This window comes from Ciconia boyciana, chromosome 3 (assembly GCF_034638445.1).
Source record: "Ciconia boyciana chromosome 3, ASM3463844v1, whole genome shotgun sequence".
Taxonomy (NCBI): domain Eukaryota; kingdom Metazoa; phylum Chordata; class Aves; order Ciconiiformes; family Ciconiidae; genus Ciconia; species Ciconia boyciana.
Window position 1 is genome coordinate 117,715,851 of NC_132936.1, and position 12,686 is coordinate 117,728,536.

Consider the following 12,686-nt stretch of genomic DNA (forward strand, 5'->3'; position numbering starts at 1 on the left):
ATTGTAAGTCAGGGACAGGGCACGGGGAGTCACACGACAGAAATTACCTGAAACCTGGGTATTCTCAACAAATGGTCTAGGTCTTCTCCATACTCAGTGGAGCACAGTAGATACCCCCATGGGAATTTCATCTCAATGTGCCTCAGACACATCTTTTAAAAGGGGGTGACCTTCCCAATATCTCTATTGACTATGGAAAAAGCAAGCATTAGACATTAAATTTCTAGGTGGCAACAGCTACATTACATAGATCCCATCCTAAGTGTCCATCCCACTGATTTGCAGCAGGATTGTGGTACAGGTTAACAGTGGAGATGGATGAGCAGTAGGAAAAAGGAATTGTAAGCCTTTCCTCAGAGAGGTCTCGATATCAGCTTCCCTCAACAAAGCGGGACCTTTTCTGAGGAAACAGCTCAAAGTCAGTCCTGTGCTCTGCTTGCTTGGTGCTGAAACATAGAGGGGAAGGACCTGATTTCCTTCCAGCCATCGAGATTTTTTCATTCCCTTCACTGAGGCTGGAATTTCAAATACCCACCATCAAAAAATGATATCAAGCAGAATTTGATGGGAAATCAGCAGGACCTCTTGCTTCCTGGGCCAGTGGTGAAAACTATGTTGGCTGTCTCCTCACCAAAAGCAAAAGGAAATTTTTTATTTTATTTAAAAGGAACTGGATTTTTTTTCTTTTTTTCTTTTTTTTTTTAATTTGTTGTTGTCTGTTTATGATCCCTCTGCTGATTTCTGGAGGAAGCACTCTAGCCCCGTGCAGGTGAAAGCCATCTAAGACAAAAAAATTCTTCAAGTCGCAATAGTCGGAAAGTCAAAAACCCTAATTTAGAAGCACCAGCAGGACGGACATTGGAAACAGACAGACTCACTCACTGGAAAGCTCCCAAGATCTACAAGTGCTGAAATGAAAACATGACACAACAGATCAGTCAACGGTTACTACTGAATAAGTCAGCGGGCTTCAGAGTTAATCACTGCAGCCATCCATGAACTCTCACAGGGTGTGGAAAAACAGTTAGCTTTGCCTAGAACGTCTTTGGGATGATGTCCATTCATATGGTGGGAGGTTCACATACATACTTTATTGTCTTCTTCTTGGCAAAAGCCTTGTGACCTGAAGATATGTTAAGAGAAGAAGGTTAACTGTTTGCATCAGTGTTTAAATCAGAAAATCAAGAGGGGAAAAAAGGGACGGGAAATTGGGAATCCGAATTCTCATGGTGTCATTGACCAGGAAGCTTGACTCAAGCATCCCGATGTCAAGGTGTTCTTCATGAAGGGTTGGCTATCACCAACCAGCCTTAGCACAGGTTAAAAAACATGCAGTGGGATCTACAGTTTTGGAGGTGTGTGTTCCTGCAGGACATCTGGCTGTTCTCGTGGCACTGCTCTGAGCAAAGTCAACCCTGCAAGGACATGGGGAGATCCTCCAGGAGAGAAGGAGCCTGCTACTGATTCATATGGTGGAAAAGGCTCTATTTTAACTCCTGCACTGGTCTCACACATGTGCTGCTACAGATGAGTTTTCTGATTTAATACCTTCTTCTTGTTCACACTTCCTTGAATTTCTCCCCTTGCTTTTCAGTTTGCATATGGGAACAGCATTTCTGCTCATTGTTTGGTTTTAGAACCAACTGAACCAGTCTTTATTCTCAAATGAAACAGAGAATGAAGACTTCTATATTTTTGTATTTATTTTATAATTTTCTGTTGTCCTTTCTTTTCCCCTTTTCTCTTCCCCTTTTCACGGGTAAATGGAAAGAAAAAAGGGTGAGACCGGGAGAGAACGACAGGGAAAAATGCAAGGAAAAAATGACACATGACATTTTCACAAGGAATACTCTCAAAATATTAATTAAAAATCCACTTTGGAAATGCTTCTGATGGGGAAAGAAACAATTATTTTGGAGGGTTAACTGATTATTATTCACAAATCTATTCACAAAAAAAATTTTCAAAACTGATTTTAAAAGGCCCACATAGCTTTTTGTTCCTTTTGAGGTTGGTGGAATTGAATGTCTTTGAAAGTGTTTGCAGATACTTGCTTTCCTGTTTAGTTTAGTCTCTGATTCCTGTCTCTGCTTATCCTAATTTGGTGGAACATTCATTCCCAGACTTCCACAAACCAAGTGTTCCTCAAAGGGAATGTTATCAGGAAAAAAAGTTTAAAAATCAGTAAGAATATGCCTGGTATCTTGAGCCAAATTTCAGTGCAAGAGCAAGCTGCGAGTCAAGACTTTGCATCAGACTCTGAGGCAGGTGGTGGTGGATGCAGTTGCTTGTTGGTGGTGTCGTTACCTATTTAGACAGAGACAATTCCCAGGAGCTCCAGCCATGGTGTAGGGATCTTTGCCTCCTCTATCCACGAGGCTGGAAAGCGGAAAAGAGTCTTATTAAATCGTGATTATTGCCCCATCATGCCCTGTCAGTCTCTTTAATGAGTCTCGTCTACTCAAAAAACGAATGTGTGGCTGGTTGTTTTCACAGCGCGTTTTCTGCTAGGCTGTGCTTCGCTGATGTCAAGGGAATGACCTGAAATGAAGCCCCTTCTAAAATCCAAACATCAGCTGAAGGTCGTGCAGGTGGCTCCATGAGCAAACACGACAGTACTGTACCTCCGAGGCCCTTACGGATTTGAAAGCCCCAAGTGTCCTTTATCAGCCCCTTGTACCGCTGGAGACATTGTCTGCTCCTCCGACAACGTGCTTGTGTGATCAGACATGGGTTTCAGCCCGGTTCCTCAAGGAAGCACGCTCGGAGCCTGCGTGTCTGTGCCACCCTGCCACCGATGAGCCCACAGACCTGCTGGATGGCTTTGACTGTGGGGACAGGGAGCACAGCCACAACCTGTCCTGGTGCAGAGAATGGCTCCTGCCTCTCCGAGAGGTTCCTGGTGAGAGGAGGTGGACACTGAGGGGACATGTGTGAACCATGGGACACTGAGAGGACATGTGTGAGCTGTGGGGACACTGAGGGGACATGGGCAAGCCATGGGGACACTGTGTGGGACACTGAGGGAACACATGTGAGCTGTGGGGACACTGATGGGGACATGCATGAACCATGGGGACATTGAGGGGGACACTGAGGGGATGTGTATGAACCACGGGGAGACTGAGGGGACATGTGTGAGCTGTGGGGACACTGAGGGGACATGGGCAAGCCATGGGGACACTGAGTGGGACACTGAGGGAACATGCGTGAATCATGGGGACATTGAGGGGGCATGTGTGAACCATGGGGACACTGAAGGGGACACTGAGAGGATGTGTATGAACCATGGGGAGACTGAGGGGCCATGTGTGAGCCGTGGAGAGACTGAGGCGGACACCGGTGGGACGCATGTGAGCCACTGGGACACGGAGGGGGACACTGAGAAGACCACTGAGGGCACACGTGTGAGCTCGGGGCCGCTGAGGGGATGTGTGTGAACCGTGAGGACACGGAGGGGCCGCGCACGATCCGTGGGTACGCCGAGGGCCCGTGGGGAGGGCGCGGGCGGGACGTGCCGGACCCTCGGGCGGCGATGGCGCTGAGGAGACCCGCGCCGGCGGGCGGGCGGGCGCGCGGCGCGCGCGGCCGCGGGGCGGGGCGGGCCAGCGGGCCGGGGCCGCCCCCCGGGAGCGCGGCGGGGGCGGAGCCCGTCGGCGGGGCCGGTCAGTCGGCGGGCGGGAGCGTGGCAGGAGGCGCAGCGCAGGCAGTCGGCGAGCGCGGCTCTGCTCTGCCGCACCGGGCAGCATGGAGGCGGCGGATGAGGAGAAGGCGGGCAACGGCCGCAACGGCCACGCGGAGGGCCCGGCGGCGGAGCGGGGCGGCGGGGGTCGGCTGCGGGGCTGCCGGGACTTCCTCCGGCGCAACGCGCTGGTGGTGCTGACGGTGTCGGGGGTGGTGGCCGGCGTGGCGCTGGGCGCCGCCGTGCGCGGTGCGGAGCTGGGCCCGGCGCAGGTGGTCTTCCTCGCCTTCCCGGGGGAGCTGCTGCTGCGGATGCTGCGGATGGTGATCCTGCCGCTGGTGGTCTGCAGCCTGGTGTCGGGAGCCGCCAGCCTGGACACCCGCTCGCTCGGCCGCCTGGGAGGCATCGCCCTCGCCTATTTCCTAGGCACCACGCTGCTGGCCTCCGGCCTCGCCGTCGCCCTCGGCTTCATCGTCCGCCCCGGCGCCGGCGCCTCCGCCCTCAACGCCCCCGGGCTGGGGCTGCCGAGCACCATGCCCACCAGCAAGGAGACGGTGGACTCCTTCCTCGACCTCGTCAGGTGAGGCCGCCCCGCTCCCCCCACCTCCTCCCTCCCTCCCTCCCTCCCTCCCTCCCTCCTTCCCGCCCTCCTCGCCGCCGCCGGAGGATGATGACAGAACCGGCGGTGTTGCACGCTGCAGCCGGCGGCCGGGGAAACCCCCCCCCTTCCCCTCTTCCTCCTCCTCCTTCTTCTCATACTCCTTCTGGCTTCTCCAGAGGCACCGCTTTCTGCCCGGGGACCCACAGCCCCGTCAGGTGTAGGGCTGCGTGGTACTCTACCTCTCCCCCCTTTATTTTTAATTTTGGCTGGGTGGCTGCAAGGATGAGCCGAGGCTTGCTCGGAGCTCTGGGTGCCTGGGCCCGTTTTTGGTCCCGCCTGGAGGGAGAGCGGCTCCTGGGTGCTCGCTGCATGGCAGGCATGGCCTTGCCTGGTACCTTCCCCTACCCCGCTGCCTGTCTCCCCGCAGGCAGGGCAGGGCAGGGCAGCTCTCCCCATCCCTCACATGCACCTTTTTCTTTTATTTCCCCACCCTTTACTCAGTCTTCTCACACAAATGTCAGCCTGCCTCTTATAGTGCCTTCCCGTAGGTGCGGGCATGGAAATGCGACCCCATATTTCCATCGAGGACGTACTCTAAACATAGTCCAGCATGAGGACACCCTGTATGTTTGTGAGCTTCCCATCCCATCTCTGCACCTTGCAAAGACAAGACTCGTATTCCCTAAAACTACCTGGAAGCAAGGCTTCCACTTCTAACCAGATCATAGTCTTTTTAGTTTATCCTTATGCCACCTTGCAAAGTTGCAGACTTCACCTTTTCTTTTTCTCAGAGCCTTATGCCACCTTGCAAAGTTGCAGACTTCACCTTTTCTTTTTCTCAGAGCCCATGTCTTGTTGAGATCTGTCCAGCTCTTTAAATAAGAGAGGAATGCTTACACAAATGAGGCAAACATCCAGCCAGCTTTTTGAGTATCGAACTTCCAACTGCAGTCTCTTGTGCTTCGATGAATCTTGGTGCAGAACCCCAGATGCTAACAGCTGATGTGTTTTGTTATCTCAGGTCTGGCTCTGCCGCTTTTTCACACCTGAGTAGTGTTGGGCAGTCATGGAAAAGTGTGTTAGAGGAGCCTGAGAAAAGCAGTGGGATAAAGGAAAACTGGGGAGCGGTAGCTGGGTCTCTCCCGGCGAGCATAGCTGAGGGAGTGATGGGAAGTGAGAGTGCATCAATAGGGAGCATGGAGGTTTGCTGAAACATTGGAAGATGAACAGCTTTGGGGGTGGTAGATGTTGTTACCAAGATGCAAACAGAAGAGTAAGGGAGGTGACCTGTGTACCAGTGAAGTGGCTGGAGAGTTGTGCTTAGTGGCTGTCTTGGTAATTACAAAGCCAAGTGGGGGATTTTTATTTAGATCGTTTGTTTTGCTTTTATGAGTTCAGTTTTTCAGCTGAGAGATGTTTTTGCTGTGTCTGGGTAAATGGATGTGGCGACAAAGATAAAGAGTTTCTAAAAAAATTAAAAAAAAAAAAAAAACCAAACCCAAAACTGTATTTACAAATCCATGTTAATGTCCTTTTCTTCCCCAGAGAGAAGTTTGTTCACTTTGGACAGAAAGTAAGTCTGGTTTGTCCCACTGGTAACCACGTACTTCATGTCCTCAGCCCACCTCTCTTAAAGACCAACAATTAAGGACCTCTCTTAAGGACCAGCAATTCCTGACAGAGCACGTTAAGAAGTAATAACAGGACAGTGGGAGTAGGTGGGCTGACTGTGAAGGTGACATGGAGTTGAATGGAAGTGTAGGCAGGTGAAGAAAAACTAGAAAAAAAAGGAGTCAGCACAATCGGGAGAGTTGGGAAGACGACCGTAGTGGTGGCTGCCCCGGGTGCATCCTGGCGTGGCTGCTGTAGCTGGTGTTTCACTCCTGTGTCATCAGGCAGCATGGAGTAGGGATGCTCCAGCAAGCTTCAGGCTGGGGGTAACATCTGTGAAGCTGGGAGCAGAAAGCTGCTTCTTGCTCTGGTCTGTAAATGCATGTGGAGAGTTCATCTTCAAAGGGGTTATAACGGTGGTGGGATTGGGTCCTTAACTCCAAAGTAACGCTTATAACAATGAGACTTGGGTAAAGCATGTGGGTTGCAGAGGGGTTTCCTTCTGGGAAATGAGGGGCCAGGGGCTTTCCCCCCAGTGCATGTACAGTGGGTTGTGAATTCAGCTTATTCTTGGAAGGGCCGTTGCAGCCACATTGTTGGGCAGTCCAGTTGTCACAGCAGTGACAGCAAAATCCAGTCCAGAAAAGATGAGTTTGGACATAGCCATCACTAAAACTCCCAGTCTTAGCACAAATCCCCAACAGACCCAGGGATGGAGTGAATTACGTGATTTTCTGGAAGTAATATCTCTCTCCCTCTGCCTTTCAATTTTATTTTTTTAACTGTTCTTGAAAATGTGGATGTTCTGGTTTGAGCATTGATCTTGGTCCCTGCTGTGGTGGAAGGTACCAGAGTAACCTCATCTTCAGTTAATGAGGCTTTGAGCCTATAGGGCCTGGAGGGCTGAAACTGTTTCCTTCAGTGTGGTTGGGTCTTGCAGCATCCTGCTCTTTGCTTTTCCTTTTCTCTCTTTTGGTCATTAAACTTTCTATTAGACCAAGAAAACTTTTTTTTTTTCAATTGTGTCACAAGACTGGCTGTGTCCTTCAAGGCTTCACTGCTTCGTTTCAGATAAAAGGTAAAAATGAGGTGCAAATGGGTAAACTGAGTCCCCCTACAGCACTGAAAGCAGATGTAAAATGTGGCCCAAGGAAGAAATGGTGAAGAGGAAATCACAGCTGTGAGTCAGTATTTGCCATGGCTTCTGCAGGGATGACACAGGGTGTCCTTTCCCAGGATGCAGATCCCTTCTGCTTTTGGGAAGTGTATTAGTTAGTGACCAAAGATGTTGCTTTCCATTGTCACAGCGATGTCTGGAGGCCAGCTTAATTCTTGGTTGCAGTTTTCAGTTTCCAAGTCGAAAGCTTCCACACAAATGTTAAAGGAGAAGCCTCTGCCTGAGCATTCACACACCATTCAGGGAGTTGCATGCACACCACCCGAGACTTTAAATGCTAGGACCAGAGTCCCTTTGCAGCGGGCAGCTCCACTGAGCTGACGGGTGCCCCTTTTCAACTCGGTCACACACTCACTCTCGGGCACCTTCTCTCCCCTCTGGCTCGACCCTAGTTTTCCCGAAGCAGAGTCTCCAATATGATGTAGGCCAGACGAATTTATTGATTGGTACAGCGGTGAAAACAGTTCAAGCTGGGTGCCTCTGGAGAGGGACCCAGAACAAAGAAATCCCTGGGCAATTATACCCTTACAATTTAAATTCCCCTCCCCTCAGGAGACAGTTCGGACCAATAGTAGTATTAGGGTCTGGGGTCTTTCCTTTCTTCATTGGGCCCTTTCATTGTCTCTAGGCAGGCTGATTCTTCTCTTATCTCTAAGGTTGCAGCTTCTGCTAAGGTTGAAGCTTCCTTATCTTTCTGGTTTGCACTGGTTTTGGGGGCCTTCCTTCATGTAGCCAAGTAAAAGTTCAGTGCATGGTCAGTGAATCTGCGTGAAAGTTCACAGCTTACGGCCTAAGGCTTCAACAAGCCTTGATATTAACGCTAAAGTGACTGCTACAACAGTCCTTCCTTTGTTCTTTTTACCAAGTGTTCCTGCTTAATATGTCAGACAAAAGTCACGAAGTCTTTCAAGACGAACGATTAACCACCATGTTCATATATATAAGATGATTACAAGTAACAAACACAATAAAGCTAAGCATAATACTATTATCATTGGATGTAACGTGGTTATATATTCCAGTGGCCATGGGTGACCATCCAAAGAGGGATTCCCACTGTCAGTGGTCACCATCCTTTTTCACCCTTTCAAGGATACTATGGATTTCTTCTGCATCATGGTGGACGGTGATTAGGGTTTTTTGACCATTCTCCTTGACTCTCTTTAACATCTCTTTTTATTCTTTATGGTGCAACAATTTCCTTACCACCATCAAGTCCATTCCAATAGATGTGGGTGACAAGTCTTGATATAAGGAATATCCTGATTGTAGTAATTGATGGGATGTAATGGGAGCTGAATAATTAAAGTCACATCCTACGATCATAGTAAAGTTACAAATACAAATATTTGAGTAGTTATCTGTACACACAAAATTATCATCTACAAGAATAAAATTACAGAGAGTTCTTATACAACCACATCCTTTCCCAATATATTCAAGTTTGGTTTCTGTGGTTTCACTGGGATGTATTTCAAACTGACAAACATTTTGCTCGGTACCTAAACATGTATCTTGAGCTTCAATGGTATTACTCTCGCAGATAAACCCTTGTTGTTCTCACACAATACATGTGTCTACATCAATTGTTTGCCATTTATTCTCTTTACGTTGGGCCCATACTCTATGTTCTATTGGGTAAAGTACAGTTCCTCCATGATTCAACCGTAATGCTATGATGGGATATATAGTAAGTACCGATGCATTCTATATTGTCAGAATGAAAGCTGTGTCTTTTTGGCTGACAGTCATAAGTAAAATTAACTAAATACCACCAGGACTGGAATTCTTTTTTGAATTAAATTGCATTATCTCATATTACCTTTTGAATACCAGTGTGTAAAGTGCCTTCTTCACCTTCTCTTATAATTGCTACTACTGTAGATTGTATCCATAATTGTGCCTGTATACAGCTAAGAGCTAATGAGATATTGTTTTGGACTATTCTGAGTGCATCTACAATCAACTGATGGTCTTTTTCGTTAATTTTCTCCCATTGGGGCATTATATCAGGCAAGAGCCATTGATTAGTCCCTAATGCTAATAGAGAGGACCCGAAGGGGTGTTCCAGTTTGTCCAACTCACTAGATGTTGCACTGAGTTTGTTTGTGAGTACTTCAGCATCTATACCATTAAGTACCCCAAGTCCTGTCCCTAATCCTGAGAGGACACTAGTCATACTTCTTTTCGTTTGTTCGGCATGGGACAGAGTTCGTCCAGGTAGCCAAGCTAGCCATCCCGCAGAGGACGTATTTAGAAATGGTGCACAGGTTTTGTGGAGGAAACATTTACTTGCATTGACAACTCTACTCTTTTTAATGACCATAAGGGATTAAACAATGCTTGTTGCTGACCCACATTTTTGATAGCATATGGCCCAATTTCAGGTATTTGTGAGATCAGTTTCTTTATTCTTAAGGGAATTGAAGTTGGTAATGTAGTGGTTGGAGAGAGAGTTGCCAATATTGGCATAGTAGTTTCACAAGTTACATTGACAAATACCATATTAACGTTTAATCTAACATTTTCCTGCACACAACACCTGGAGTCTAGCATCAAACAATAGCTGGTTTTATCAAAACACTGTAATTTTTTCCTACTAGTCAGTTCTACCAGAGTTAAATCCTGAGCTGTATCTGTTTCACAGCAGAAAACAAGAGTCTGTCTTTCTGGTTCCCAAGGGACTGGCACAGCTATTCTGTGATAACTTAAGTAGACTCTTTTCCCTTTATTACTGACAGCCTTCATGCACTCGGGATCATCCATCTTTTTTGCACTTAACCATGCCGTTGCTGTTGTTAGGGTTGCCATTACCGAGAGTAGTGAGATGCCTCGCTTCATTGTTGCTGTTGCAAGGGATCTTCAGAAACCAGTTATTTGTCCTCTAGTTGGTTATCCCTCACTCATTTGATGTGTGAATGGTGTATTCAGTTTTCTTTTCCTGAAACTTTGACAGCAAAGTAAGGACATAGTAAAACAGTATATTGCTCTTCCCATTTCGGTTCTAGCTTAGACTTTCGAGAAAATATCTTTACTAGAACTTTGTCCCCAGGCTGTACATCATGGACCTAAGGCTTCAACAAGCCTTGATACTAATGCTAGAGTGACTACTACAACACAAACATGCACCTATGCGTGCAGACACGACCTCTGGAAAATAGATTTATCTTGGGCTTTGGTAGCAAATGAATGATGACTCACTGGTGAACCAAAAGGCTGTCTCTGTTTTGTTTTGTCCATTGACCATAACCTCCAGGTCTAATTTGTCTGCCTTCCTCTGGCTGGAGGTGCCGGAGCACCCTTCTGGCAAGTGCAGGAGGCAAGCCTTGAGTGTGCCTGGCCAGGGCTTAGACACCCTGTCCTCTGCCCCAGGACACAGGGTGGGGACAGCAGAGCTGTTTTGAAGGTGCCTTTGTGCCCCATCGCAGGGATGCTGATGGCTCATCTCATCTCATCTCGGGTCTGTCGTACAGGCAGCTCTTTGGAGCTCCCTAAAAGATGAGCATGGCCAAAGGCAGGGAGAGGCTGCAGCTCAGCTATCACAGGAGGGATCCAGCAAGAGTTCAGAGGTGCTTCTACAAGGCTGATGGCTTAAAAAAACCCAAAAAAACAACAAACCAAAAAGTGGGGTGTCCTCTGAACTCAAGGGGGGGACCTTGGATTTCCTTAACTCTGTCCTACATCAGTGAAGAAAGACAGGCTTCTCCAGAGCACCCAGTTCAGGCTTTTACATTAAGCCAGGCTCTGGAGTACTCTTACTCTACGTGGTCTTACTGAAGGTGGACCTTGTGAACACCTCCAGAGCATCTGGCATGGAGAGCAGCTTGGTTGTACCAGATAGGCAAGCGCTGAGTGCCAGCACAAGATGAGGAGAGTGAAGGGAAATTTTAAAATTTCTGGTTTTGTCCCTTACTCGTTTGTTTGGTGGAGAAGACAAAGCAATGGAGAATAAAGAGCTCTTGTCAGCTTGGCTATGAAGTGGGTAGCGGGTGGAGGAACAGGCTAGCTGTGATATGGTGAGCTCTGGGGCTCAGCACCCACCTGGGTAGGTGACATTGCAGAGAGCCAGCTTGGCTCTGATAGTACCGGGCATCTGACCAGGGAGAAACAGGTGAGGAGGAGAGAGGTGGTGACAAGGAGGTGACTCCAGCCACCAGCTAACACAGCTCACCTATAGCTTGTTGGAAAGCAGTTGAAACAGCAGGATCAAGTGTTTTGCAAGAATCTATTGATTTGTTAACACTTTTGATGGGCAATTGTCAAGACTGCATGTTTCAGTAAGGCCAGAGTTTTGTTTTAGCTCTGATTTATATTTCCTGATTCAACAAAATTAAACAGTTTCACAGGAACCTATTGATCCTGTCAAAATTTCCAACAGCGGGTGATCCTGCTATTTCATTTCAGTGAGGCCAGTGTTTTGTAATTTTATACAAAAGACTTAAGTAGAAAATCTCACTCATCAAAAAGGAACATTTCAACAAAATATTTTACAATATTTTTTTAGTGTAAAAAAAGTGTCTGGAACAGGCTTTCTTTGCCCAATTTTGGGATGAAAACATGTTTTGAAACTGTGGAATTGGCTTTGGGAAATGAATTCTGTTTTTAATCCAGCTCTAGCTGTAACAGTCCGGGGAGGGAAGGAGGTAGTACCATCATCTGCTTCTTATAGGAAGGGTACGCAGAGGTCCGGGTGTCTGCCCCAAGCAGTAAGGTCAGGGTTTCTCAGGCCGCCAGGCAAGTCTGCAAAAGCAGTTTAAATTTTATTGCTCCTCACTGCCCTTGCTGTCTCTCTGCCAGAGGTTATGAGCTGTGCTGCCAAAGAGAGTATCCATGGCACCGTCAGCAAGCCTGTGCATTGGCTCCGAGCGCCTTTGGAGCTGGAGGGAAGGCAGGCATGAGCTTGAGCGCAGGGAGAAGCACTGGTCACATTTTGCTGGCTGGACTGCAGAGCAGATGGCCAGGGTGGACCATGGGGTCCAGAGCACTCATGCAGTGACCCTTGCTCAGGCACCAGTCGCTCCAGTTTCTTATAAGTGCACCAAGTCGCACTTGTTTCCTATAGCCTTGGTCTTCCTGGTGAATGACTCAAAAGCAGCAACTGTGAAGGCTGTCTCTGAAATCCCGGTGTGGAAAGAGAGCAAAACTTGACTGTTAGGAGAGGAAGGGGAGATGCCACCTTTGTAGTGATAAATAGAGTAAGAAGTGGTTGGGGAACAGCTGCAGTTGCACCAGCGGCGGGTCCCCGAGATAGGCTAACCACTGGGTTTCGTAGCTGGATAGCTAGCTCTTAGCTCTGGGGTACCCTCAGAAAAAAGGGAAGTAGTAAATGTAACTGTCCACCTTTGGTTATGCCATTTTCTGAGCCTGGATCCTCTCTTGAAGTATAGGGATTGCTGACTGATTTTTGTAGGAAGAACTCAACATTTTCATTCATGTGCCTGCACTGTCTGGTGGGGTTTTTTTAGGAAGCCTCTGAACGTTTCTGCTCCTTTCTTTTGTTCTTTATATTCATTGCATTTTACTACTGAGTCCCCCCAGTTATGTTTTATTTTCCGAGCAACAAAGATGCAGACTGGACTATTAAGGCAAAAAAGTATCAAATATCTGCTCTAAGT

The 12,686-nt window shown here is 47.8% G+C and overlaps 1 protein-coding gene across 1 annotated transcript in view; it reads left to right on the forward strand.

Annotated features, from left to right (window-relative positions):
* The first annotated feature begins 3,660 nt into the window (after positions 1 to 3,660).
* SLC1A4 (solute carrier family 1 member 4) overlaps positions 3,661 to 12,686 on the forward strand; it is a 34,780-nt gene continuing 25,754 nt past the window's right edge. The window contains exon 1 of the mRNA XM_072857367.1: positions 3,661 to 4,262. Within this exon, the coding sequence (XP_072713468.1) occupies positions 3,748 to 4,262 (515 nt within the window). The 5' untranslated portion in view covers positions 3,661 to 3,747. The remainder of the gene's footprint in view (positions 4,263 to 12,686) is intronic.